This window comes from Elgaria multicarinata, chromosome 10 (genome assembly GCF_023053635.1).
Source record: "Elgaria multicarinata webbii isolate HBS135686 ecotype San Diego chromosome 10, rElgMul1.1.pri, whole genome shotgun sequence".
Classification (NCBI taxonomy): domain Eukaryota; kingdom Metazoa; phylum Chordata; class Lepidosauria; order Squamata; family Anguidae; genus Elgaria; species Elgaria multicarinata.
In genome coordinates this window covers 27,083,314-27,110,510 of record NC_086180.1, presented here as the reverse complement: position 1 = coordinate 27,110,510, position 27,197 = coordinate 27,083,314, and the positions used below count along the sequence as shown (strand labels likewise).

At 43.6% G+C, this 27,197-nt stretch overlaps 2 protein-coding genes across 2 annotated transcripts in view; both read left to right on the top strand.

The window, feature by feature from the left end:
- The first annotated feature begins 501 nt into the window (after positions 1-501).
- On the top strand, positions 502-10,041 carry LOC134404564 (radial spoke head protein 6 homolog A-like). Its single transcript, XM_063135300.1, has 6 exons — positions 502-1,160; positions 2,570-2,804; positions 3,175-3,933; positions 4,355-4,493; positions 7,946-8,063; positions 9,726-10,041. The coding sequence occupies exons 1-6, from the start codon at positions 502-504 to the stop codon at positions 9,955-9,957; spliced, it is 2,142 nt and encodes a 713-aa protein (XP_062991370.1). The 3' UTR covers positions 9,958-10,041.
- Positions 10,042-12,444: 2,403 nt separating this feature from the next.
- Positions 12,445-27,197, top strand: part of CENPE (centromere protein E) — a 60,116-nt gene continuing 45,363 nt past the window's right edge. Inside the window, exons 1-12 of the mRNA XM_063136436.1 lie at positions 12,445-12,500; positions 14,653-14,747; positions 16,868-16,957; positions 18,077-18,195; positions 18,720-18,842; positions 19,324-19,405; positions 20,095-20,162; positions 20,814-20,885; positions 21,803-21,854; positions 23,293-23,380; positions 23,892-24,021; positions 25,694-25,813. Coding sequence (XP_062992506.1) covers positions 12,445-12,500; positions 14,653-14,747; positions 16,868-16,957; positions 18,077-18,195; positions 18,720-18,842; positions 19,324-19,405; positions 20,095-20,162; positions 20,814-20,885; positions 21,803-21,854; positions 23,293-23,380; positions 23,892-24,021; positions 25,694-25,813 — 1,095 coding nt within the window. The remainder of the gene's footprint in view (positions 12,501-14,652; positions 14,748-16,867; positions 16,958-18,076; positions 18,196-18,719; positions 18,843-19,323; positions 19,406-20,094; positions 20,163-20,813; positions 20,886-21,802; positions 21,855-23,292; positions 23,381-23,891; positions 24,022-25,693; positions 25,814-27,197) is intronic.

Genomic DNA, 27,197 nt, shown 5'->3' with positions numbered 1-27,197 from the left:
TTCTTTTCTTTTTACAAACTTTTTTTTTATTAAAAAAAAAAGTTTACAATTCTGTTTCTAAAAGGCCTGTAAACCAGATAAACTGCTCCCCTACTTTTGGGGCAGTCCGCCCTCGCCCCCCCCCCAAAAAAAAACCCCAATCCTGTTTAGCCTGGCTACTATGGGCTTGCTCTGCGCTGCGATGCTGGAAATGCGGAGAGAAGGAGAGCGAGCGAGAGAGAGAGCGAGCGGGAAGGAGGCGTCCTCCTTCTAGGGTTACGTTATTCCCCCCCTCCTCATCCGCGGCCACAGTTGGGCTCTTTCCTGCTCTACTCCCAGTTTGCCTCCTCCTAGTCTGGGCAGAAGCCAGGCGCGTCGCAACCAATCCGCTCCCCCTAGCAACGGTCTTCAGGTTTACCTTAGCAACGCCCCCGCTGTTGCTAGAGCCAGCCGTGCCTGCAGAGAGAGAGAGAGAGGCGACTCGAAGGAGAACTACAGGCTCACCCCCCCCTCTGCGGCCCCATGGCAGAGCCCCCCGGAGAGCAGCCTACCCCCGAGAGTGGGGAGAACCCGGAGCAGCCCAGCCAGGGGCCCCCCAGGCAGCCCAGCCAGATCACTCCCGGTGGCCAGGATCCAGGGGCAGGCCAACATGAACCCCAGGGAGGAGGCCTGCCCCCTGAACAACCCAGCCACCTTCCCTATCCAGGCCAGCCGCCAGACCAGCCGTCCCGTGACAAATTCTACCAGCCCGAGCAGCCCAAGTTGAACGTCTACGATCAGCTGGAGGGAAGAGGGGCCTCGTATCAACCCCAGCAGGCCCGAGGCGGCCTTTTCCAAGCGAGGGATGGCCCCCAGGACCCGAAGGCAGTCGGCGTTTCTTGGCAACCACCCACGGGAAGGGGGAGCTTTCATCAACACCAAGCAGGAGGTGGATTTCAGCCGCCAGATCCAATGCCACCCGTGGTGTCAAAAAGCAGCCTGCACACCAGAAGCAGCCATGTTCTGCAACCTGAAACGGGAGGACACGGCCCGTATCAAACCCACGAACCTGGATACGGCCTTTATCAGATGGGGGTCAACTTGTACGAAGATCAAATCCCAGATCCGGGACCCAGGGCATTGGCAATGAAGAACGCAAAAGCCTACCTGTTGAAAACCAGCATCAAAACTGGTGTGAGCTTGTGAGTAGGTGTAGAAATAAAACTAGCGGGATGAGAAGAAAGATGAAAGAGAAAGTGGCACTTGTGTGGTTTCTGCCAAAATTGAATAACGGTGTAGAATGGGATATCATTTTATAGCCTTCTTAGGATGCTTCCAGATGAGGCTTTTATTGTGCTATCCCCCTGGTTTTATTAAATTAATATCCTGCCTACATACTGAATACCCTAGGCGGTGTACAGAGTTATAAACAATGTAAACAAGATAAAACAATACGACAAATATATCAGTCAGCAATAAGATTCTAAAAAGGGAACACCTCCTGGAATAATACAGTCTTTAATGCTTTAAAGACATTCAAAGGAATCAGCAGGTGCCTTTCAATGCGCAGATCATTCTACAGCTGAGGGGCGGGCAAAGGAAAAGCGTGGCTGCCAGTCTCACATTAGGCAGCCTCAGCAGATGGCATTCAGAGAACCTGAACTGCTTCTTCCATCTTTTTTCTTACAGAAAATCCGTTAAAGGAAGGAAGGATGGAAGAGCGATACTATGTGTTTTGATGGCTAGCACTAGGAGCTGTCAACCTGCTAGCACCCTCATTAAAAATATGCCCCAATTAAGTTTTAGCCTTTACAGGATGCCCTTGTGAGTGGCAGAAAGTGATATATAGTTTCTTGTATGTAGTGGATTGTGGATCGGGAACCATCTTATCACAGGTCATATGGACTTGCTGCTGAACAAGTGGAGCTTATAGACTGCGATCCTATGCACGCTTGCTTGGGAGTAAGCCCCTTTAAACACAGCAGGACTTATTTTCAAGTAGGCATGCATAGATTTGTGTCATTCACTTTTAAAGGATCTAGAACTGTTTCGGGGACAGGTGGCAAAGAACAAGAAACCAATAAAATACAAAGGTTCCCAAAATGTCAGGAGAGGTTGACTTAGTTCATACGCACAACTTCATTTTTAATGGAGACAATAGCACTCCACACAATGGTCTTACAGCAAGGAAGCACAAGAGCTTTTAAAGAAACTTAGCAATAACTGAAAAACTTTAAAACTAGTTGGCACATGGGATCAGGGTACAAAACGTGTGCAATTTGCCAATGGTGATGGCATGGACACCATCCAATACATACCTGCAAGACCAGCACCAACCACATTCTACAAAGCACCAACTAGATGAAGAGAAACAGTAGCGGGGGTGGGAAAATGCCTTTTCCAAGCAATCAAATAATACTGAGTTTTCAGGACTGGGACTGTGATTTCCCTACAACAGCAGGATAAAACCTAGATCCCCCCACAACTGCTGAGAATCCACTCAATAGCACAAAAATATTATTGTGAGCAGCCAGTTCCATTGAAAATATATTGCTGCAAGCCAATAACCTGTCTCCTTTGGGGAGGGGGTTCTTTCCCCCTAATTTCATAGGTATGATCATCTTGCTGAAATGTTGTCTAAGATTCTGGATGAGCGACCTAAAAATCCAGCTGATATAATTGAGAACATCAGTAAGGATGTGAAGTGTGCTCGGTTCCAGAAGAAACTGGACACTCTCCGGGATGAATATGAAAAACATCCAACATTTGAGCTGGCTGAAATGTACAAGACACTGTTCCAGAAGGGTGGCGGAGAGGGAACAGACCAAGAACTAGAAGAGGAAATGGTGAGTCAATGCAACACCTGTAAACTGGAAAACATTACCATAGCATGCAGATGCCCAATCCTACTCTCCCCGCCCCCTTTCAGATCACTAACTGTAAGACATGGGTGGGGAACTTGTGGCCCTCCAGATATTGTCAGACTACAGCTCCCATTAGCCCAGCCAGCATTGACAATGGTCACGGGTGATGAGAGTTATAGTCCAAAAACCTTAGGAGATTCCCCACCCCCACTAATCCTATGCATACTTACTTGGGAATAAATTCCATTAAGCTTGATGCATCAAACTAAACTGTGATTAAGATTAAATTATTATTTATCATGAAACACTCTTTTATAAATACACTTGTCTAATTCAGTCATTTTTTTCCCAGCCAGACACTCCTCTACCCAACGTAATGGAGACAGCCTTTTATTTTGAACAGGCTGGAATTGGTCTGAGCTTGGAAGAATACTACCACATATTCCTTGCCCTCAAACAGCTGGTCACCACACATCCAATCCAGACCTGTCGCTTCTGGGGCAAAATCCTCGGCATTGAGGCCAACTATATTGTAGCCGAAGTCGAGTTCCGTGAAGGAGAGGAGGAAGAAGAGGCAGAGGAGGAAGAAATGCTCGAGGAGGGATTAAAAGAAGGGAGCGAAATGCGGGAGGATGAAGAAGATGAGGATGAAGAAAAAGACGAGCCGCCAAAGCCCAACTACAAGCCGCCACCGGTAATACCGAAAGAAGGAAACCGGAGCGGCACCAATAAATTCACCTATTTTGTTTGCAATGAACCAGGCAAACCCTGGGTGAAATTACCCCCAGTGACCCCTGCGCAGATAGTGAATGCCAGGAAAATCAAGAAGTTCTTCATCGGAAGACTGGATGCGGCCATCGTGAGCTACCCGCCTTTTCCAGGCACGGAGGCCAATTACCTGCGGGCACAGATCGCCCGCATTTCAGGAGCAACCCAGATCAGTCCTCTGGGGTTTTATCAATTTGGGGAAGAAGAAGGAGATGAGGAGGAGGAGGGAGGAGCTGGAAGAGAGTCATATGAAGAAAATCCTGATTTTGAACCGATTTCCGTGCTAGAGATGGTGGAGTCTCTTTCCAACTGGGTGCACCATGTGCAGAATATTCTGATGCAGGTATGCTTATGGAAGTTTGTGTCGATTTCTCTTTGATACTCTCTCGCATGGCCACCAAACGCCTGAAGGCAGTGGTACCGATAGAATGGCCCACCCCAAAGATCTTAAAACCCGAGGAAGCCTTTCGAAGCCATATCAAGCTTTAAAGATCCTATCCAGCACTTGGAATTGTGCTTGGAAACAGACCAGTAGCCAGGGAAGCTGTCCAGAACACTTCAGCAGGCTGGGGGGTGCAAAAGCAGAGGGTGGGGAAAGAAACAGCAATGTCCAAAAGTTTAGCCAGGTGTAGCCATGAAGTCTGCAGTGTAGATAAACCCCTTCTCTCTTATTCCCTCAAATATGGTTTCACGTTAGCAAAGGAATATTGCCAACTGATTTCTCACGAAATCTTGATTTGTAAACTTTGATCCCTTGGATGCAGGGACGCTGTACCTGGATTAATCCCTCTCAAAAATCGGAGGAGGAGGAAGAAGAGGATGAGGAAGAGGAGAAACCTGATGAGGCAGAGGAGTCACAAGAAGTAGGACCCCCACTTCTCACACCACTCTCTGAAGATGCAGGTACAAGAGCACAATGTGTTTGATCCTATTTTCATTACAGGTGTCATAAATATGGAGGTTTAAGCCAGTGGGGGAAATAGGTGCTTGCTTGGGATGACCATATTAAAAGGAGGAGTCGAGTTGTATAGAACAGGGATTTCCAGCAGGTATCATTTGTATGCATGCAGCACCTGGTGAAATTCCCTCTTCATCACAACAGTTAAAGGTGCAGGAGTTCTACCCTCTTGACCAGTTACAAAAGATGGTGGGACTCCTGCAGCTTTAACCGTTGTGCTGAAGAGGGACTTCACCAGGTGCAACACAAATAAAAATGATACCTGTTGAAATTCTCTTTTCTATTCAACTGTTAAAGATAACTGTTAAAGATTTGTGAACCGCCCAGAGAGCTTTTTGTGAACCGCCCAGAGAGCTTCGGCTATTGGGCGGTATAAAAAAGTAATGAATAAATTAATAATAAATAAATAAATAGGAGCCTTGTCCTCCTTTTCATATGGTCACCCTAGGATTGTAGATCATTAAGGTTGCAATCTTATACACAATTTCCTGGAAATAAGTGCAATTGAACTCAGTGGGGCTTACTTCTGAGTAGACGTACATAGGGTTGCACAGAAGGTAAGCAGTTTTGCTAAAATGAAATAACTCACCATATTGATTTCGAATAGTACTGTTAAGTTCAGTGGAACAAATGGGAATATTTTTCACCACTCTGGGCTAATGTTTCCAGTTTTTCCATTTAATTTGTGTTTGTTAAACTTTACTCCATTTTCTGTTCAGCTGTCAGAGAAGTTTCGAACTATTGTTTTTTCATATTTGGGATCTTACCATTTTATTGTGGCTTCCAAATCATTAAAAAGCAAAGAGAATCTTGCAGCCTTAATGTAATGGTCATCTTGCAGAAGACCATTACATTCATTTCTGCGTTAGAATGGAAGCATGAAAACATTTTAATATGTAGTTTTGGTGCAAGACTATACATATACTGTAAATATAAAACCAATGGTAGAACTCCCATGAAGAGTTGCAGATTTTGCCGTTGAACCAAGTATCTCATTCAGATAGTCGAGCAGAAGTTCCAAAGAAATGACAGATTGGGAGTGTCATCACACGGGGGGAAATTTGCATTTCCTTACCGTCACTTCTCCGCCCTCACGTTTATCCTCCATTACTTCCTCTTTCAAAAAAGGAAGTAAACAACGTGCACGTGGCCCATTCAGGGGGCCATTTTGATCCCGCTGCTTCTCCTGCACACAGTAGGAGACAGCGGCAAGTTCCGTCTCAAAAAATAAGTCGGACTTACTGGGGTGTTTTTTTGTCGCATGAAGAAGGCTAGAAGGGGCGGGAGGTGTACAGCCCTCAGGAGGAAAAGGTTCACCACTCCTACTTTAAACCAGTTTCCCTTTACATCTGAACTGGAAAACTGTGCAGATATTCCACTATGAAGTTGGTATGAAAGCGGCATATAAAATGCTGGAGCCACACTGCTGCTTTATAGTGGTATTGAAGTGTACTGACAACTGTTTGAGCCCATTGACACACACCATATACTACTTTCATACCGCTTTCATTGTGCTATATTCTGCTTGGTGTAGATGTGTCATGGGCCCCAACAGTTGTCAGTGCACTTCATTACCACTATAAAGCAGTAGTGTGGATCCTGCAGTGCACTTCAATATCGCTATAAAGCAGTAGTGTGGCTCCTGCCTTTTATATACCACTTTCATACCACTTTCATAGTGGAATATCCTGCTTGGTGTAGATGAGCCCATGATCTCTGCCTAGGTTAGCAAACTGAGCTTAAACTGCAATTTCAGTTCCAAATGGTAAACCATGACAGAAGTGCCTCAGCTTCTGAGGGGAGGGGAAAGTCCACAGTCAGAGGGGAAAGGAGAGGGAAAGTCCACAGCTATAATATTTTTTCTCTGCTTAATAAACCATGGTTCATTAAGCCAAGATGGTTACATTTCAACTGGACCAGACTCGTGTTAACTTTTGATATAACAGGTTGGGATGATTATTCATTGGTTGATCTGCCGGTAAACAGCCTTCCCCAACCTGGGGACCTCCAGATGTGTTGGAATGTAACTCTTACAACTCGGCTGGAGCATCTGGAGGGCACGAGGTTGTAGAAGGCTTATCTAATGGGTTTTCAGTATAACCTCTCTTTCACATAATACAAATTACAAAGCTTTTACAGTGCTTAATCCTCCCATGTCCTGCTTCATTCCCCTGAAGATCACTCAACATTGGAAATCAGGATCAAACTCCCCATTACGCTATTCGCACTTTGAGTACTTTAACTGTGCTTCAGCTGGCCAATTTTATGTTGAAGAAAAAGTAGCTGTAAAGCCTGGATCCAAAAACTGCTTCCAACCCAGAAAGGAGTCTTCTGCCAATTTTCTTCTGAAAGCTGCCCCCCTCCTCCTGGCTGCTATTTGCTTCTGATAGTAAACGAAAAGAAGGAAGAAACAAGTTTTCAAGATGCTGAACTTTTTATCCTTAAATTGAAAAGCCCGATGCGTTTTGGCCTATGACTCTTCAAGGCCTTCTTCAGGGGGCTGTAAATATTATTATTATTATTATTATTATTATTATTATTATTATTATTTGCATTTTTATACCCGATAGCCGAAGCTTAAAATACATATTGTAAAACATTGTGGGAACAACACATAATAAAAATACATTCTTATTATAAAATAAATTAACATATTGCCACAGAGGCTTCTGTACATATCTGAGTTGTTTAAAACTTTTTTTTATTATTATATAGGTCAAAATACTCTATATATTGATATTTTAATACCTACATACCAACATTTTTTACAAAAGAATATATAGCATAACTTACTTATGGGAAGATGTCTGCAGAGTTCTTATAAACAAAATGTCTTTCCCTAATTGTTAATGGCGACTGAAGAGATTGACCTTCACAGCCAAAAGATATTATCTTTTGTCAGATATTATCTTAGTATAATGACCTTGGCATTTGCCCAAAAAAGATAATATCTGCCAAAAGCAAAAAGTGCACAAGTATATAACAGTGGCACCGAAGGTCAATCTTTTCAGTCGCCATTAACAATTAGGGAAAGACATTTTGTGCTTTTCAATTTAAGAATAAAAAGTTCAGCATCCTGAGAACCTGTTTCTCCCTTCTTTTCGCCTCTGAGAGTAAATAACACCTTTGGGAGCAAATAGCAATGGGATGGAGAGTTGGGGGAGACTTTTCAGCAGGAAATTGTAACAGGTTCCCAATCCAGATCAGGACCACACTCTCAGTCAGGACTGGGTGGTTGCTTTTTCTTCAAAATAAAATTGGCCAGTTTAAGCCTGATTTTTAAAAGTAATGTGTAGTTTGTCCCTCAGAGAAAAGTTTTACACATACAAACTGTCTTATTATACTTGTCAGCCAAATATTTCTCAGGTAACCAAGAATCAGCTTGTTTCTTAAACAGACATTCAGAACATCCCTCCTTGGTCAGCTGAGATATCAACAAACTTAATTCCTCAATATGCCCTTGCAGTTCTTCTAGCCAACTTGTGGCCTGGGGCATACTCCTTTGCTGTTGGAAGGTAGGTAACAGAGAACAATTTGTTTTCTTCATCATCTGTTTCTTCTTTTTGTTATAAAATCCCCTTCAGGGAGTTTTCCAAAGTAATTTTTAAAAGCATTTTGGGGTTCATATTCATTTGCAGAGATCCCAAAAAGGTACTAATGCTGTGTACATTTACCAAGGAGTAAATCCCATAGAAGTCAATGGGACTTACTTCTGAGTAAACACACACACAGCCATCTAGTATACAAACTATTTTGGCTCAAGCAGGCTCATGTCACATACATTGACGTAGTACAATACAAGCTCTTTCTCCACCCATAATTAGCAGCAGCACATGCATCAGCAGTGATGGGCAGCAGCAAAAGTGTCACCTAGTGGCAAGGGTGGTCCTGGATGATGCTTGTAACACCCAGAAATGGCAGCAGGTAAACTCAGACTGAACTGCACATATGTATTTGGGAGCCACCAAATGAAATTACAGCATTCTAATAAACCCTTAATATGATTGATTGGTTTTTTACAATGCTGTATATGCCAAAGAAAAACATAGTTGTTTTTTTAAAAGTGTGAAATCATATAATAAACCAAAGCACCCTTCAGTGCCTACATCTCTAAAGCAACAATCATCATTGACGAGGATGCTGTCATCCATAGCCCTTTGGAGTAACACAGGTCTTTTCCAGGACTTCCAATTCCGCAAAACAGGAAGCCTTTTGATATATCAAGTCAGCCAGAGCTACCTAAAACCACCTCCCTTTTAAATTAGCACTTCTCTAGCCCATTTAGTAGATCCAGATGGTGAGAAGAGGATCTTGTGCCACACCTTTTATTGTGCAGTCACCCCTGCCGCCCCCACCGCCCCCAACATAATGAAACTGAAATATAGTTCTTTATTCCTTTAAGCTTCCTTACCAGGGCTTTCTGCTTTCAGTTTCTTCGGGGGATTATGATTTGCTCCTTTACACATGGGTCAGATCTACACCAAGCAGGATATAACACTTTGAAAGCAGTTTGAAAATGGTATATAGAATGTGCCATGGGCCCAACACTTGTCAATACTATTATAAACTATTATAAAGCAATAATGTAGATCCTGCCATGGTTTGAATTGAGGAAAGTCCTTCCTCTACAAGTTCTATGTTTGTGTGTTTCAATTTATAGTCACTAGATGGCACTTTCATTATAAGTGCTATGTGGGCATTTTATACACCCAATAGACCAGAATAACATCCCATTTTGCGTTATCTCCAATCTTTTTAAAAGAGGGATAAGGGGGGGGGGAAGCACGGGCGACATCTTGGAGGTTGATGGTGTTGTATAAAGCACCTGCTAACTTCCGTGGGTGACCAGTAATGAGTGTGCAGTAAATCACTCGTGTAGAAAAGCCCTTTGTCACCCTGGTCTCCAGTCGCCTCCGCCCTTGCCCACTCGAAGATACGATGTGTTGCAATCTTATATCCTCTTTCCTAGGAGTAAGCCCTGTTGAACTCAAGGGGGCTTACTTAACCTTTGGGGTGGAGCAGGGGGAAGAGGAGAAGGAAACCTGGCAGTTCAGCTTTTGGAAGCAGCCACACTTCATGCATAGAGTGTTGATCCAGCCTCAAGCCTGGGAAAAAGAGCAAGATAACTGGATTTCCCCCTTTCAATTAATGTTCTGTTCTTTCATTTTTTCCTTCAGGAGATTTGATAATATTTACATTGGCTGGGGCCACAAATATAGTTCAGAGAATTTTAGCCCTTCATTGCCACCACCAGTGCAGACTGAGTACGTTAGTGGACCAGAAATCACAGAAGCTATCGATCCAACTGTGGAAGAAGAACTTGCACTCAAGGCTGCACAAGAGGAGGCCCTGGCAGCTGAAGAGATGGAAGAGATGGAAGAGGAAGAGGATGAAGATGAGGATGATTAAACTCCTAAGTAGTAGTAGTAGTATTTTTCTAAGACTGTACAAAAATTTTCTACAAATGCATTAGAGTAAGCATAGTGTGTGTGTGTGTGTGTGTGTGTGTGTGTGTGTGTGTGTATAAATAAATTTCATATAGGTGTTTTTGTTCTGGACTTATGCTTTGACTACAGACAAACATTTGTGGCTTCTGTTCTGAAGGATTATACCTGATGAAATATGGATAGGGCTGTCATAATCCTTCTTATGCTGTGCCTCATCATAGTTTTTTCTCTCTATAAAACATCGGGGCCCATAAAGGCTGAAAGGTTTTCCTTCTCTCCCTACCTTGCCATGGCTCAGTGTGATAGAGCACCTGCTTTGCATGTAGAAGGTTCCAGGTTCAATCACCAGCATCTCCAGGTAGGACAGGAAAACCTCCTGCCTGAAACTCTGCAGAGCTGCTGCCAGTCAGTGTCGACAATACTGGGCTAGATGAACCAAAGTTCTGATTCAGTGTAAGTTACCATAACTCACTGAAATTGCCATGATACACATTAAAATGTAAATTGTATTGATGCTTTACCAAGAAGAAGATTCTTTCATCCCTTTCTCCAAATATTGCCCATTTATGATTAAAACATTCCATATAGTTATTCCAGAGAGACACTGCAAGAACTAAAGGAGCTTTTGCACAAAAAGAAGCACCCAACATTTCTCGATTCCCCCTTCTTGCTGCAGCCCACACTGCATCCCATAATCTTCCAGAGCTCCAGCCTATGTCTTTCCCTACCAGCCTTACTCTGATTCAGTTTCAATCCATTTCCCCTCATCTTTAGACACAAAACTGGTTCAGAACAAAGATAGCTTCTCATGGATGCTTACACACATGGGGCTTTGACAGTAACCCTAAATACGCCACCTTCTTCAAAACACTGATTCCGCTCCATTGACCTGTGTAATGCTGTAGCACAGTGTTGTCATAAACCACTCTCTGTGTCAGCTCTACCTCCAACCAGAGAGATTAACATTGAACTGTGAACAATTTAAAGGGTTTTGGAAACTCAGAAGGATAGCTGTGCCAGCAAAAACAACAAAATGTCTTGTGGCATCTTAAAGACTAATGAATTTATTGCAGTGCAAGCTTTCCTGTGTTCTTATCTTCAATTGGTTACATGGAGGTAGGGAAGAGTCAAAAGGAAATGAAATATAAATAAGCACAGTCTACAGCAAAGTACATAAGCAAAATGTATGCCAACCATTCACAACAGCAGCAGCATTAAGGCTGACACTGGGACTTCTGAGAAGTCATGCATAGAATTGCATCATAAGCCCCTACCTCTCAGCCTCCTCCCCACCATCAGCAACGTAGGGACAGCAATTCCAAGTTGGCGCTCTCCAGATGGGACTATAGTTCCCATCATCCCTGCCCATTGATCTCAGCTGACTGGGGGATGCTGGGAGTTGTACTCCAATTCATCTGGAGACCACTAGGTTGTGGAAACCTGCAATAAGCTATATTTGCATTGATAGCAATTTTTAATGATTTTTTAAAAATCCCCAAAATCACATCCACCCTTCAAAATAAGTGCTGAGCTAGTAAGCACACGCCTTTGATCTACTTATTTATTTATGTTTATCAAAACATTTGTATCCCTCTCTATATCTGGGAATCTCAGAGCGGTGTACAAATAAAATTAGAACAATGTAAAGTGAAGGGGGGAAGACACACGCACACACATGGGCCCCGTTCAGACAACACGCTAAACCAGCAACATGGTTTCGCGTGTTGTCTGAATAGACACACACACTTCTGGCCAATCACAACCTTGCTAAATTTCTGGATTTCTCCCATCAGTTCCTAAGTGCAACTATTACTTCTAACCACCAAAAAGAGTCCTTTCTGCAGACTATGGGCATGTCACTCTACATTGTTTCAAAGTCTGTGGTTACAAATGATCTCAACGCAAAGAGCCCCTCGCAACTTTGAAAAGGACACATTCAAGCAACGCGCCTGCGGATCAAGCCGGCCGCGAGTCCAATTTAGCCAATCAGCGTGTGCGTCTGTTTGCCCGCCTAGTCCTCTAAGAAAAGACAAGAGGAGGAAAGACCCGCCTTTTTAACTGTATCGCTCCCGGGGACCATAAACCGAGCCAATAAACGGAAAGCGTGCGTAGGTGTATATGTGTGTGTGTGGGGGGGTGATAACCTTTGCCTGCTCCTCGCCTTTCACACGTTTGGCAAAAGAGAGCAAAGACAATGGAATCAGTACCGATGTGCCTCTGATAGTTTAGATAGAGTTGTATACTGTTTTCTTTATCCCCGCTTTTAATGCCTTGATCGATACGCCTACTGCTCTATCCCCCCTCTACACGCAAGAGATAGTATGGCCCATCGGTGGGCGGGACGGAGCGCCTACGTCACCAACGGGCCAATGGGAAGAGGCTTTGGTGGAAATTTAAATTCTGGAGCCGAAGCAAGCGGGGAAAGGGAGGCGTAGAGAGGAGAAGCGATATGGTGGAAGAAGGCGGCGTCACGGTCTGCGTGAGGGTGCGCCCGCTTATTGCGAGGTGGGTTTCTCGTCGTGGGAAAGCGGCGCTTGTTTGTTGCGTGTCTTTTCCATTCATTCTTCCGTGGGGAAGTAGCCTCGCAGCCTGATCGTATGCATGTTTTACTCAGGAGTAAATCCTAGGGTGTCCAGTGGGGCTGCTCTCATGTGCATCCTCCCAAGACTACATTTCCACTTAAAGTAAGCTATTATGGGAAAGGAGGCTGGACTCCAGCTAAAGCCCTACCTAAAGAAAACCCATTGAAATGAATGGGAGTTGAGTTAGTCATGACTCTAGGTAGGACTTCAGCTGGATTCTCTCCGGAATGCACAACTGTGGCTCTTATAGCTTAAAGAAAGAAACAAATAGGGGGAAAGGGGCAACTAAAATGATCAAGGTGCCGGTGAGGAAAGGTTACAATGTCTGGGGCTGTTTAGCTTAGAAAAAAAAGATGAATTACAAGCTTAGAGGTGTCTGTGAAGATCGGGCCAAGATGGCTCCGGTCTTGTTCATACTGTTGAGGCTGTTTCAAAGCTTGTCACACAGTCTAGCTCCTTCCTATCTTTCTTCCCTCATCTCACATTATTGCTTCGCCCATCGAATGCCCTGTTCCTTACCCGCCCGAGGGTCTCTGCTTCTCTTGCTCGGCTTTGTCCATTTTCTCTTGCTGCCCCTTTTGCCTGGAATTCTCTTCCAGCGCATTTGCGGATCACGAATCCAGTTACTGTTTTTAAAGCTCAGTTGAAGACTTTTATTTTTTTCTACAGCTTTTAGAACTTGACTTTGTTCTTATTTTCACATTGTTAGTTTTATTGTCCCCTGTGCCTATTTGGTGCGTTCTCTTACCTCTCTTATTGTTTTATTATGGTTTTATTAGAATGCAAGCCTATGTGGCAGGGTGTTGCTGTCTTATTCTTTTACTGTGTACTGCACCAAGTACATTGATAGTGCTATATAAATAAATAATAATGGGGGGGAGTTTGGGAGAACAGCTCTCAAGGTCCACCTCCGAGAAAACAGCTGTGAAGTTATCAGATTAGCCCAAGGTTGGGCTAATTCAGCTGGGAGGGGGGGAGGACCTGGCGGGAGGGGGAGCTTCGCAAGGGAGGGGGAGCCAGAGGCCTGAGTGAGGCTTGAGATTGGTTGACGTGGGTCATGGTACTGCCCGACCCAAAAAGGGATAAAAGAGTTAGTAACCAGGGGCCAGCCATCTTCCCTGGAACTACATGTGTGTGGCGAGCTGGGTTACAGCTTGCTTTTAGATGGGGTTTTTTGTGTGTGTTTTAAGTGCCTGGACACTCCAGGGAAGGCCGGATGCCTTTGAGGCATGATTTATGGTGGTTTAATGCTTTAAGTGGTTGGTGTTAGATTGCTGCTAACTTCTACCTCTTCCCCCCTTCCCTCGCCTTCCTTTCCTGCTTGTGCTTCTGACTGGGGCCTTACATGTAAGAGTTAGTGTGTGTAAATAAACTGCTTCAGTCCTTAGCTTGTGGTGTGTGTGGTTATTCTCCGAAGGGCTTGGTATGGGGTTAGGGAGGTGAGGATCTGGGTTACCTGGTGTCTGGTCCAGAGCCTACCTTGCAGGGAGGTTGGGTGGACCCCAGCCGTCCTTCACAGCGTACAAAATTATGTATGGTGTAGAGGAAGTGAATAGGGTGGTGTTTTTTCCTCCCTCTCTCCTGATACTAGAACCTGGGGTCATCCAATGAAGCTGGTTGGTGGGAGATTCAGGACAGATAAAAGGATGCTCTTCTTCACACAGCACATAGTTAAACTATGGAATTCACTATTAGATATAGTGATGGCCATCAATTTGGATGGCTTTAAAACGGGGTTGGTTAAACTTGTGGAGGAGAAGGCTATCAATGGCTACTACTCCTGATGGATATGTGCTGCTTCCGGTATCAGAGGCAGTAAGCCTAAATACTCCAGTTGCTGGGGAACATGGGTAGGAGGGTGCTGTTGCACTCATGTGCTGCTTGTGGGCTTCCCATGGACAACTGGTTGAGGAAAGAATGGGGTGGTGATTGCGTTCTTCCGATTAGATGGACGTGTGCACAACTGGCCCATCTCACAAGGCCGTTGTAGCACAGCGGAAGCATTCCATGGTGGCTAAGCTGTCATTTTCACCAAAAAGATTGAATGACCAGGCAACCTTGTCTTGTTCCTTAAGAGAAAATGAAGACCTTGAAGACAAAGTGCAGGTTTCATGGAAAAGTGAAGGCTGTACTATATCGCAAATAGATGGGACCAAGTCTTTTATCTTTGGTAAGTTCTTGATACACACAGATACTACTTCTATCGCATGGCTTTCAGCGTAGGCATTTGGGGAGTAGGGAGGGAAGGCACAAAAGGCTTTTAACCATTGCTCAGTGGTAGAACACATGCATTGTATTCAGAAAGCCCCAGGTTCAATCCCCAGTGTCTCCAGGAAATAATCCTACCTGAAATCCTGAAGAACTGCTGCCAGTCACTGTCGGCAGCACTGGACTAGTATTGTCTTAGTTGTGCTGCCAGTGCTTTACTCCTCTCTCGATACCGCTATGCACATAGCATTCAGTTTTGTTTTTTGCTTCTAGTTCCAAAGGCAAAGCAGTTGTTTAAAGTAACACTGTCCTCTGTAATGCAGTTGGCTGCCAAGTTAGTTTTGAAGGGTTGCCCACCTCCAGATCTGGTTGTCTGACTATCCCATGCTCCCCATCTCAGATCCTAGAAGGCATGGAGGAGTAAAGAGCAGCCGCTGCCTTCAGCATTCCTCTGCTTTCTTTTCTGACTCCCAGACGTGACGCTCAAGGCTTTCTGCTTGGATTGTTGAGGGGAAAACTCAATCCATAGTATTGACATGGAAATTCTTGCTCCTGTATGAGTCTTTCCATCCGTTAAAATACAGGCCCTGCTCTCTGTCCTATCCTTACATAATGCTATATTTGTAGGTACATGTGAAAGGATCTTCTCAGTGGTGGCACCACAGTTATGGAATTTCTGCCCTAGTGAAGATTCACCAGGCTCCTTCTATCTCTTGTCTTTTTCTTTTTTTTTTTTACTAGCTTGTGAAAACTTTTTTCAGCTCGCTTTTAAGATGTGAACTCTGACATTCTCTTCTGCCGCCTTTCTTCATTTTTTAAAAAATTACTGTGATTATTTTTGTGTTTTAACAGATTTTGCTTGTTTAGATCTTATGGTATTTTGAGTTTTGATTATTTTTAGTAGAAAGGTGGGTATAACTATTACACTAAAGATGAGCTTGGCATTTTTAATAGTTTCCTAGTGTCCCTTGGCCACTTCTATTCAACTGCAGAGAACATGGGCTGTCTGCCCTGATGCCCTCTCCCCCTAGCAAAGGGAAAGATGCAGCAGAGCTAGATGATACTTTTTTCCCTGTGCTAGCATGGTTCTTGCTTTGGTTTCTTCTTCTGGTACGGACAGATTGAAAGTCAGCCCTGCCAGCTGAGACACATCCTTTCAGATGGAGCTTTGTAATAGAAAGGGGGTGGATTTACTGTCCAGGTTGGACTGTAAATGCACGCTGCCATTCCTCCCTCCCCCCCCCCCCCCCCGTACTCCCTGGGGTGGTATCATGCATACAAGTGGAATTTTGGTTAAGTGTCTTGCATCTGCTGGGATATAGCTCAAGCCAGAGGTATACCGGGCAATGTGGCTTGAGCCGTGTATCGGAAGCCATGGCTCAGCGGCCATCCGCGTGCTCCACATGTTGAAAGGCCCCGTATATTCCTCAGATAAACAGTTTTAAATGGCCGTTCTGGGCAAGGCCTTGAACAGAGACCACCTTGGGAAGGAGCTGCCTGTCATAGGCAACAGTGCTGTGTTAGAAGAACCAGTTGTTTGGCTCCATGTAAGGCAGCTTCACACATACAAGTTGCAACTCACTATGAACAGATGTTAAAATAACGTCTCTGGTTTTTGCCCTTATAGCAGCTTTTCACAACCAGGCAGCTAGATGGGGATACTGAGAGTTGTAGTCCAACACATCTGGAGGGAAACAGGTTGGGGGAGAGTGCCTTATTGCATCCTAGATCTTTCCAGTTAGCTACAAATTATTTAGTTGTCAGAAATTCTTACTAGATGAGAGATTAACTGCCCAATTCTATGCATATTTAAATAGGAAAAAGTCCTAGAACACCCAGCATCCCCCAACCAGCCATGCTGGGAGTTGTAGGACTTTTTTCTCTCTAAACATGCTTAGGATTTCACCCTAAACCGTTTTTCTGTGAAAATGTGAACAAACCAAGATTGCCTTAATATAAAATCAAAGGGGCTGATTTTGCTGGGATCATCCAGTCTAGTTCACAAACCGGCAACTTGCCAAATCGTGGAGGAAGAGCTCCATTTCTGTGACCTGAACCTTTCTCTCCACCCCTCTCTTGAAGATCGAGTGTTTCATTCTCAGGACGGTACCATGGAAGTCTACCAGGGGGTGGCTGCTCCGATTATAAAGTCTGCCGTTCAGGGATACAATGGTACAGTAAATATCAGTTTATTTGAATGCTTGAACTATGTTTGCTATATTTATTTTTAAATATTTATGAATCGCTTCCGATTAAAAATAATAATCCTGGAGTGGTTTCTAACAAATTGTAAAACAATACATCATTATAGAAGCACAGCAGTATTAAGGGTGCAGTCCTGTGGATGTTTAAATGGGGGGGGGAACGCCTACAACTCCCAGCATGCCCCAGCCACCCATGCTGGTTGGGGCATGCTGGGAGTTTCGGACATTTTCCGTCTAAACATGCATCACATTGTGCCCTAACATATACAATTGGTTTAGAAGCAAAAAGCATTAGCCCATTAGTAAGATGGGTCCCACTTTAATTAATTGTAATTATGCCCAGCCTTACAACCAAGGTTTGCTCGTAAAGCAACTTGGAGTTCAAAAACAAAAAAGACCGAATGAATTGATCAACTCCGTCAACATTTATTTACCAGTTTAGAGCTGAGGGTCAGAGTTTTTATACACATGTAGGAGTTCACTGTACACAGTTGGAACTTCACTTTTTCCTTTCACTGCAGTAGTTCCACTGCTGAAGAAACTAGCTACTTCCCAATTTAAAAAATGACCTGCCTCTTTGGCAGTAGGAATGGCTGCAAAGACAATAGAAAATTTCACGTGTAGCACTCTCTTGCCCTTTCTTTGAATCAATGCATTGATTTCTTAACTCGTAACAGAGATGGAAAGTCCTTTCTTTTATTTCTTAAAGCAAAAAAAGCTGTACGCTACATGCTGCAGTTAAGCATTGGTGAGAGAAATTAATGAACCGTGATTTCAACTTCAGGCTGTCTTGCTGGACAAATAGCTGAATCAGCACCTCAAGACAAGTTAATGGTTAGGAAAAATCTGGGTAAACAAATATTTTTGCAATAATCGTTGAAAGCACATGGTCATTGGTGCCTGAGGTATCACAGAGGGGAGGTTGTTCCAGAGGGAAGGTGCCCTCACAGCGAAAACCTGTTGCTTCCAGATCGGACTCGATAGGATATAGCATGAAGAACAAAGCCTCCCCTGAAGATCATAGTAGTCTTAATATATATCTATATGTGGGTATCAGTCAGAACTAACCATTGTGCTTCCTTCTTAGGCACAATTTTTGCTTATGGCCAGACTGCTTCAGGCAAAACATATACTATGTTGGGCACACAAGATCATCCGGGTATCTTACCTATGGCAATCAATGATGTATTCAATACCATCTGCCGAGTAAGTCAGTCTACTGAACTTTCTCTTTCAAAGTACTGTTGCAAAAGTTAGATAAGGCTAGTATTGAATCTGCTGTCAAAATTCCTAGTTTCACTTAAGAGGTTCTACCTGCCTTTTCTCCTAGAAAGTAAGATTGGAAAGTTGCTACATTGTGCCTTTTTGTTTTCCTTCTTTCTTTTGTGGGCCAGTGAACACTGCCACCATCTTGTTTGCCTGAAAGAAATTCCTTTGGTTTCACTCCTTGCGCCTATGCAGAGATCAACCTTGGGTTCCCAGATATTGTTGGATTATAACTCCCAACATCCCTGGCCATTAGGCATGTTGGATTAGGATGATTGGAACTAGAGTCCAAACAATTTAGGACCTACTGTTGGGAAAGGCTGGTATAGATCCTAAGGTAGGGTGGGAAATGTTTTTTTAATGATGGCATTGGTGTTAGAATTCTGCATTTGTGAGAGAAGTCATCTTTATGTCACTTATTAATCTTTAGGCATAGTGATGCATGCATGCTGTTTAATTTTTAGATTCCAGACAGGGAGTTTCTGCTCCGTATATCCTATATGGAGATCCACAACGAGAGTATACAAGACCTACTGTGCAGTAACATCAGGAAAAAGAAGCCCTTAGTTGTTCGTGAAGACATCAATGTAAGTAACAGGAGGCCAGAAAATCTCCTCTGTTATGTGAAAAAGTGACCTTGAAAGTTGGGAGGGTAAAATGCTGGATTTTTGATGCAACCATGCTTCCGTATTTATAAAAATCTCCCCTTTTCAAAATTGGCAGGATTGTGCCTTGGGCTAGAATTCAGTAAAGTCCTTTTGCTGATGGAACTGCTTCAGCCATATGCCCCCCACATATGCCCTCAAAATCTGCTCTCAAGTGTTTGAAGTCTTTTGAGCAAATTTTGGGAGGGCAGCAGCGGGGGTGGGGGGGGCAGCAGGTTGGAGGTGAAAGTCCCATCACGTGAAGAGAAGCCCACTTGCACGAACTTAGATTCTGCCCTTAAATTAAGCTCCCTTAGCCAACTGTCTTAGACAATTTAGCTTAACCTTATATTGCTTACTTGCAAGACATAATGCTCAGAATCAAGCTGTGAAATGCAAAAATACCCCTTTAAATCTCTTGCAGAGGACAATTTATGTTGAAGACCTGAGTGAAGAGGTGGTGATTTCTCCAGAGCAAGTTCTGAGCTGGCTACAAAAAGGCGAAAGTAAGACTCAAATATCTGGTGTGACGTAACACATACGCAGCTTCCTATGAAATTCTGGGGCTTAAAAAAAAAAAGAAACCTTCTGTTAAGGCACATGGCTGGCAGGCGGGCTATCTAACTGGGGAATGCTGCCTGAGAAAACAAGGCCGTACGCCTTGATATACCTGCTCTGTATGTAGGCCTCTATATGTAGTTTGGCACTTGCAAGTGAACTGCATGATGGGATTGGAATAATGTATGTGCCTGAATGTGCTGCATTGCTAAAACTGCTATATCAGCAAGGAAACGCTTAATTAGAATTCCTAACTGTCAAAACCCCTTGATATAGTAGAAGACAAATAAGCCATTGTTGATAAGGAGGAATGACTATCCAGTTTAATCTGACATTGCCAAAAAAGAGTTATGGGCCATCTGTTGATAAAGTATAATGAAGTTTTAGAATTTTGCTAATTGCTTAAGATGCTGTATAAATATACCTGCCAGATGAGAAGTTCTTTGTCTGTAGGACTCTTTCCATACAGCTGTATTACGCTCAATAAAACAAGAGTTGCCTTACAACCAAAGTGGATTTTTATCTTTGACAGAGTAGTAGGACTTTTTTCTGTCTAAACATGCATAGGATTGTGCCCTTGGTGTATAGGCAATGAGAATAATCAACTCAACTGCAGTGTTGTTTTTCTTCTAAACAGAAAACAGGCACTATGGTGAAACAAAAATGAATGAAAGAAGCAGCCGTTCTCATACAATTTTCAGAATGGTGAGTGATCATGATCTCTATTGATTCTTAGTTCATGGCTAAGTGTTCTTTAGCGGTAATGTGCTGGATGTTGAATATTTGCATGTACAAAACATAAAATGGTAGTTCTCTTAAATTCTATTGCACACTTGCACCAGGTGGAAGAACCTAGGCTGTTGACATATAAATTGCTAGTTCTTAGTGCCCTTGTCAGCCAGAGCAAAGGGGCCTAGAGAGAAGAGATGGAGGAAGAACTCAACCCTCATCCCAGGCCTGCAAGGACTAATTTAGCTCCTGTCCTGGGCAAGCTGCAGTTAGGAACTAAACTTTATATTAGTTTTTGTTTATTGGTTTTAATGTATTTGACAGTCATGATCTTCCTTGGGCTTTTTCTTTTAACAGAAAGGTGGGATAGAAATAAAGCAATGATCCCTTATGGGAAAGTATATAAGTGATTGCTGCTCACTCATGCTAGGGGACTTGGTGTTCACAGAGCATGTCCCAGGCGTGACTAACAAGGAATTAGTGGTGGTGGAAATGTGCTAACTGTTATATTGTGCAGACCCTCCCTCCCCAATCTTTGACAAAAGTGGGGTGGTATTCTTGCCAGTCTGTAGTATGTGTGACGATGGTGCTCAAACTGGCTCTCGGCTTTGCTTGCTCTTTTTGAAGATCATTGAAAGCAAAGAAAAGACGGATACTACCAGCTCGAGCTACGAAGGAGCCGTAATGGTCTCTCACTTGGTGAGTTCTTTGAAATATAGCCTCAGGGTTGAAAGTGGAGTTTGGGAGGGCAATGTCTGGACATTTTAAGTACCACAGTGTGGCACTGTAGTTTGCATTGCGGATGGAAGAACCAATCTATAGATGGTCCAGTCAATTTTGCATGTATTCAGTCATAAGCCACTTCTTCATCACTCTACAACTTAAAAACACAAAAATGACACACACCCATTTTCATATTTTATTTATTTGTTGCATTTCTATAGTGCCCAATAGCCAAAGATTTCTGGGTGGTTCATAAAAATCAAAACCATAAGGTACAATTTAAAGTATAAAACCTAAACCACAATGTAAAAACACAATATAAAAGTGCAACAAGAATAAAACCAAGCAGCAATACAGAGATTTAAAATACAGGTTTAAAACAGGAAAGTTAAAGGACTAAGATGGTAAAATACTGGAAAAATAAAAAGGTCTTCACCCAGCATCGAAAAGCGTGTAATGTAGGTGCCAGGCGAACCTCTTGGATGAAGCTCTCCCTAATATACTCCTGTTTTGTATGCCAAGTCCTCTTGTCCCATTCCATTTTTGGTACAGCTTTTCAACTGAGAACTGCTTTGCAAATTTCTGAGCAATTGCACAATCCAAAGGATTGCTATGTTCCAGTCCACATGGTTAGTCCGGGAAGTGTGAATTAGGACAGTTTGCTTAAAAATGCTGACCAAACAAAATTCTTGCCTATCCCTACTTTGTGTGCATCATGTTTTGAGCTTGTTGAGCTGGCCAGGGGACTCCTTTAGTTGTATCTGCGAGCATGTGGTCTGTAGTGCTGTTTCCCGAATCTTTAGATGTCATTGTTTGACATCCATTGGAAATTGGTCATTTAAAGAGAGGTTGTGTAAGAACTGAACCTAATAGAGCTTGTCTTGAATTTTCAGAATTTAGTGGATCTGGCAGGCAGTGAAAGAGTGAGCCAAACAGGCGCTGAAGGTATGTTGCTGTTGCTTAATGAGATTGTTTGGAAGCCTGCTGTACCCCATTCTTTATTTTCTGCATCCTGACTGGATGGTTGTGCTCGTATCCAACTATTCCTCAAAGGTGCTCAGGATAGTGTCTTCCCCACTGTTTTCGTAATAGCCCTGTGAAGTAGGTAGGGCTGAGAACGTGGCTGGCCCAAAGTCCTTCCCAGGAGGTTCCTCATTTGAACTGGGGGCAGACAGGTGGGGAGAAGGGGGTTATGCACGCATCTGTTCCTAAATGAATGGCTACTGCTGAGCAGGTATGACGTACCTTCCCTTCTGCATCAGGCCTAACTGGGATTGGTTAGAACTCTATTTATTTATTTATTTATTTATTACATTTTTATACCGCCCAATAGCCGAAGCTCTCTGGGCAGTTCACAAAAACTCTAATCTCTCTATAGAGGGATTATTCAATAATAAGCCACTCTAGATCAGGAGGTGGGCAGAAGGTAGACCTGGATCTTCTGGTAGATCTCTGATTTGCAGTAGATCAAGTTTTATGACTCACAGTTGTTTGAATAGCAACAGCAGAAGTACTTTTGGGGGTTCCTAAATTAGGCTGTGGAAACCTTATAAAGCTGGGTGGAGGAACTAGGAATGGATTTTTATGTGAAGGAACTGTGAGCTCATTTCTGGTGGTAAAATAATTTCCTGTTCTCAGAGGACCCTTGTTCCTTCATTCTAAGTATATGAGTGCGCCCTACCCTCCACTATGTGCACCTGGCTTTGGCTGGGCTTAGTAAAAACAGAAATGAAGTAATCCCAGAAGACTAACTTCTGGCCACCCCAGTCTAGATTGTCTTCCTCCTGGCTGTAATCATTCACACAGTTTTAGTTTTAAGTGTCCTAATCCATCATGCCATTGACATATTGAAAACGAGCGATGGCACCAAATTGGATCGCTTTCAAAAGGGATTAAGCAGATTCATGGAGGTCAAGTCCATCAATGGCTACTAGTCCTGATGGATTAGATTACCTCCAGTATCAGAGATAGAATGCTTCTCTTTACCAGTTACTGGGAAAACGTGAGTACTCTCATATCCTGCTTGTGGGGTTCACATGGGCACCTGGCTGGCTGGCCTTAGTGGGAACAAAATGCTAGACTACATAGGCCTTTGGTCTGATCCAGCACGGCTCTTTGGAGGGCTCATAGCTCAGTGGTAAAGCACCTGCTTTGAATGCAGAGGATCCTAGGTTACCCCCCTCGCATCTCCAGGTAGGGCTAGGAAAGAATCCTGCCTGAAAGCCTGGAGAGTCACTGCCAGTAAGTGTCAACAGTATTGAGCTTTACATGGACCAGCACAGCTTCCTACTTACCGTACGTTAAGGCTTGATTTATGTTGCTTGACTCCAGCACAGGAGCTGCACTGCCACATTAAAATGGTATTCATTGTGTTCATGCCTAGGGATTCGATTTAAAGAAGGCTGCAATATAAACCGGAGCCTTTTCATCTTGGGCCAGGTTATCAAGAAACTGTGCGATGATCAATCTGGGTAAGGACTGCCCAGTTACTGAAAGCATGTTTTGAATTGTAGTGACAAATGCTCTCCTTTTCTTCTAGATGGAATAGGTTGGCTCTTAGACCAGCTTTGCCTCTGTTAGGGTGCAATCCTATCGGGGTGCCCATAGCCTCCAAATATTTTTGCTAGATGGGTTTTTTCTTTTGTTTTTTGCCTGTCTAGCTGGGGCTCTGCGGAGCAGGAGGGAAGGAGGCAGGGGAGATGGGAAGTTTCCTCATAAGATGGCCTCCCGCGCCCATAGAGCCGCCTCCTTTCCGAGGTCTTTTTGCGACTTGAGAGAGGCAGCCAGTGTAGTTCCCTCTGCCCCAGCTGCAATGGGGTAGCAAGCTCAGACTCTTTGGTCCAAGGTCAGGGCACTGCCACCAGTCTTGGATCCAGGAATTTGAAAAATCCTATGCCCCCACCCCCTCTGACACTGACTAGGAGCCATGGGGTTGCTCCTTCCATGAGTAAACTTTCCTCTTCTGTCATTTCTCTTTACCAGCGGCTACATCAGTTACCGAGACAGCAAGCTGACACGAATTCTGCAGAATTCACTGGGTGGAAACGCTAAGACTGTTATCATCTGCACGGTTACTCCAGTATCACTGGAAGAAACTCTTAGCACTCTTCAGGTAAAATCAGAATGTTTTTCCCCACAGTGGGTTCTCTACATGCATAATCTCAACCAGAAAAGTGGTAACAGTGACTTGTTCGAGACGGAATGCATTTTCATACACGCTATAAAGTTTATCCTGCAATGTATTCTCCTATTGTGCTGCCTAGAAAATTATAAGAATGTCTTCTACTTGGGTTTGCTATGCTGGCTTGTATTTTTCTCGCCTGGCATTCTGACTTCAGTATCGCTGTAGGCTAAGGTATGCCATTTTTGTCTGACAAGAGATTACATGCCACTGATTTGAAACTCTAAATGGGGGCATTGAGAGGATCTAAATGTGCCCTGGCACTCACGCTGTTGACGTTGCACACTACCATAACCCAACACTTTCACAATGCAAGTAACACTTCCTAGGACAATGGGGAAAAGTGGTTATTTGCTGGCGTTTTGCCCCAGCAAGCGCTCGTTGTGTTGTGCAACTGTTGGTTTGCATTAGTGCAACAGCGCTAGGGTTTGGGGGAGGGGGAAAGTTGTATCCTACCCTCTGTGATTCCAAGTAGATAGGTGGAAGTTTCTATTTGTGGCATCTATGCAGCTCCACATAAGAAATTTGTTCATGCGCAGGTCTAAACATCTTAAAACATGAGAGACTCTTTCTAGGATATGCAGCACTTGCTTAATTTGTAGAGTAAGGGCTTCCTTCAGAGCTAAAGCATTCTACCACTTCCTTGAACTTCATCTTGACTCAGTTCAGGGCACTCCTGTGGGGAGAGTGACCCTCTGTCTTCCTCAGGAGTTGTATGGTGCAGGAGAGAGACTAGGTCAGAAGCACAAAAGTAGCTCAGTTTTAAAAACTTCAAGATATGATTGCTCTTCTGGAATATGTCAGCCTTGTGATGGTTAGCATGGCACTATATATTTAAAGTTCTGTGCTGTGAAGAGCAAGAATAATGTCAAAAGTGTTTGCATGTAAACACTTTTTGGGGGATGGATGAGTGATTCTTTCCAAAGGAGTGCAGAAACAACTTTGTTTGGAATAATCCAAAAGTTCTTCAAATTGGCCTGTTTTTGCTATGAGAAATTACACTTTCTATTTTTATAATGTGTTTTATACTTTGAATGGTTTTAGTTTTTGTGAACCGCCCAGGGAGCTTCAGCTGTTGGGTGGTATAAAAATGCAACAACAACAATAATAATAATCTACATCAGCAGCATCAGTCCCTTTAATAGCAAACTCAGGTGGTGAGTGCTAATGGAGGTTGAGCCAAAACGCTGCCACTGAAAAATGCAAAGGGAGGCATTGGTGGCTTGCTTATGTGCAGAAGTACAAAGAAAATCTCAAGGGGCAGAATACAAGTGAGGATCGAGCAGGCTCAATGACCCCGGGATGCTGAGTATCAGTTGCAAAACGGGGATGGGGAAGGGATGGTTGAGTCCCTTAAAGCTTATAGTATCTCAGAGGAGGGCACTGCTGGCTGGCAGGAAGATCGAATAAGATCAGTTCCACTTGGAGGTGCAGCGTTTTGTTTCAGGTCCCACTTGTAGTTACTGCAATAGCGAATACTCATCTTATGATTTCCTATTTTTCTCGGAGAATAAAAAGAGCTTTGGATGCAGAATGATTTCTTCTGGCTTCTGCTAGATGTAAAGACTCACTGATCTTGACTCCACCTGCTGGTCTCTTTTAGTTTGCCAGTACAGCTAAAAAGATGAAAAATACACCCAAAGTAAACGAAGTTCTCGATGATGAGGCCCTCCTGAAGAGGTATCGAAAAGAAATAGAAGACTTGAAACGGCGCCTGGAAGAGGTAAGTCCCCTGTGTCGTTAGAAGTCAGTTTAAGCTTACAAGAATGTGAAAAGCAGGCCGGGAATGAGATGCCGCCTGCTCTAAAACATACTCCTATTGTTTGCATGGAACTCTTCCTCTTCTAATTTGTTACATATCATTATTTACACTTATCTCACCCTGTCACAATTGGTGAAGGTAAGTTTCGGTATTGTGTGGACTCAAAAGAATTCCTGTTCCAAATGCTCAGATTTTTTTTTCCATTTTAAAGTCTTTTATTGAAGAAATTTAAGGCAACAATTATATAGCAACGAAAACATCAACAAAAAGGCTGTTTTTGCATTATTCATCGCAGATGTTATGCATACTTTAGAATTCTTGTCTCTGAACTCATATATATATATATATATATATATATATATACACACACATACATACACACACACACACACACACACACAGAGCCAATTTTCTTGGTTGGTGCGATCATTGTACTACTCAGCTTTGACTGGGGAATGTTGGAAGCCGTCAAAATCTGTCGGAAGCTGACATAGTTCTTCTCCTTGATAAAGGATAGGTAGCTGCCTATGCCAAGCGAGCAAACCACAATCTTCAGTCCCACTGAAATGCCAGGACAGCCTCATAAAAGCCCAATCCGCTCAGCTATCTTTGCAAACTTGACTATAGAATTGACCAAGAAGTTGGGTAGAACAATCCTATGGGGGTGGGAGAAAAGCCGCAGGAAAAGAACCACCAAATCCAAAGGGTTGCTGGATTTGTGTTGGGGAGGCACTTTCTTAATGGTTTTACCTTTTTGTCAGCAGCGGCCAACATTTGTTTAAAATCTTTCCTCCCATTGATTCCCATGAGAGGGGGAACAGCTACTCCTGCTCCAGGGCTGATGTACTTTCTCCCCTTTGTTGGGAGAACTGTAGATCCAAGGCTTTCTCAGGTTGGTAGCGCAATTGCTCTGCCTGTGGAAGGCCCCGGGTTCAGATCCTGGCATCTCCAGGTAAGGCTGGGAGGGAGCCCTGCCCGGAACCCTGGAGAGCCAGGCAGAGCAGACAGTAGTGAACTAAATGGGCGAATGTTTAACTCAGCATAAGATGGTTGGCTCAGGGCTTGCTTTGCTTTGGCCAATTCTTTTTATTAAAGGCCATGGTAAGTCCTGAGGGGAGGGGGAGTTAGAATGTTGAGCTGTTCAAATGTTGTTGTCTGATCGGTTGTTTGATTTGGAGTGGAGCGTGAAGAGGATAAAGGAGAGAGAGTTGAGAGGGAGGCGGGGAAACGCGGGCTTTCACCAGGGTAGGGTTAGGGAATTGGGGGTATAGTTTTTGGGGGTACCGTATTTCTTCGATTGTAAGACGCCATCGAATCTAAGGCGCACACTAATTTCAGTGCCACC

Coding starts and splice junctions, on each gene's coding strand:
- LOC134404564 (XM_063135300.1), top strand. CDS start 502: ATGGCAGAGCCCCCCGGAGAGCAGCCTACCCCCGAGAGTGGGGAGAAC. Junction 2,805..3,174: donor AAGAACTAGAAGAGGAAATG/GTGAGTCAATGC, acceptor TTTTTTTCCCAG/CCAGACACTCCTCTACCCAA. Junction 8,064..9,725: donor TACTCCTTTGCTGTTGGAAG/GTAGGTAACAGA, acceptor TTTTTCCTTCAG/GAGATTTGATAATATTTACA.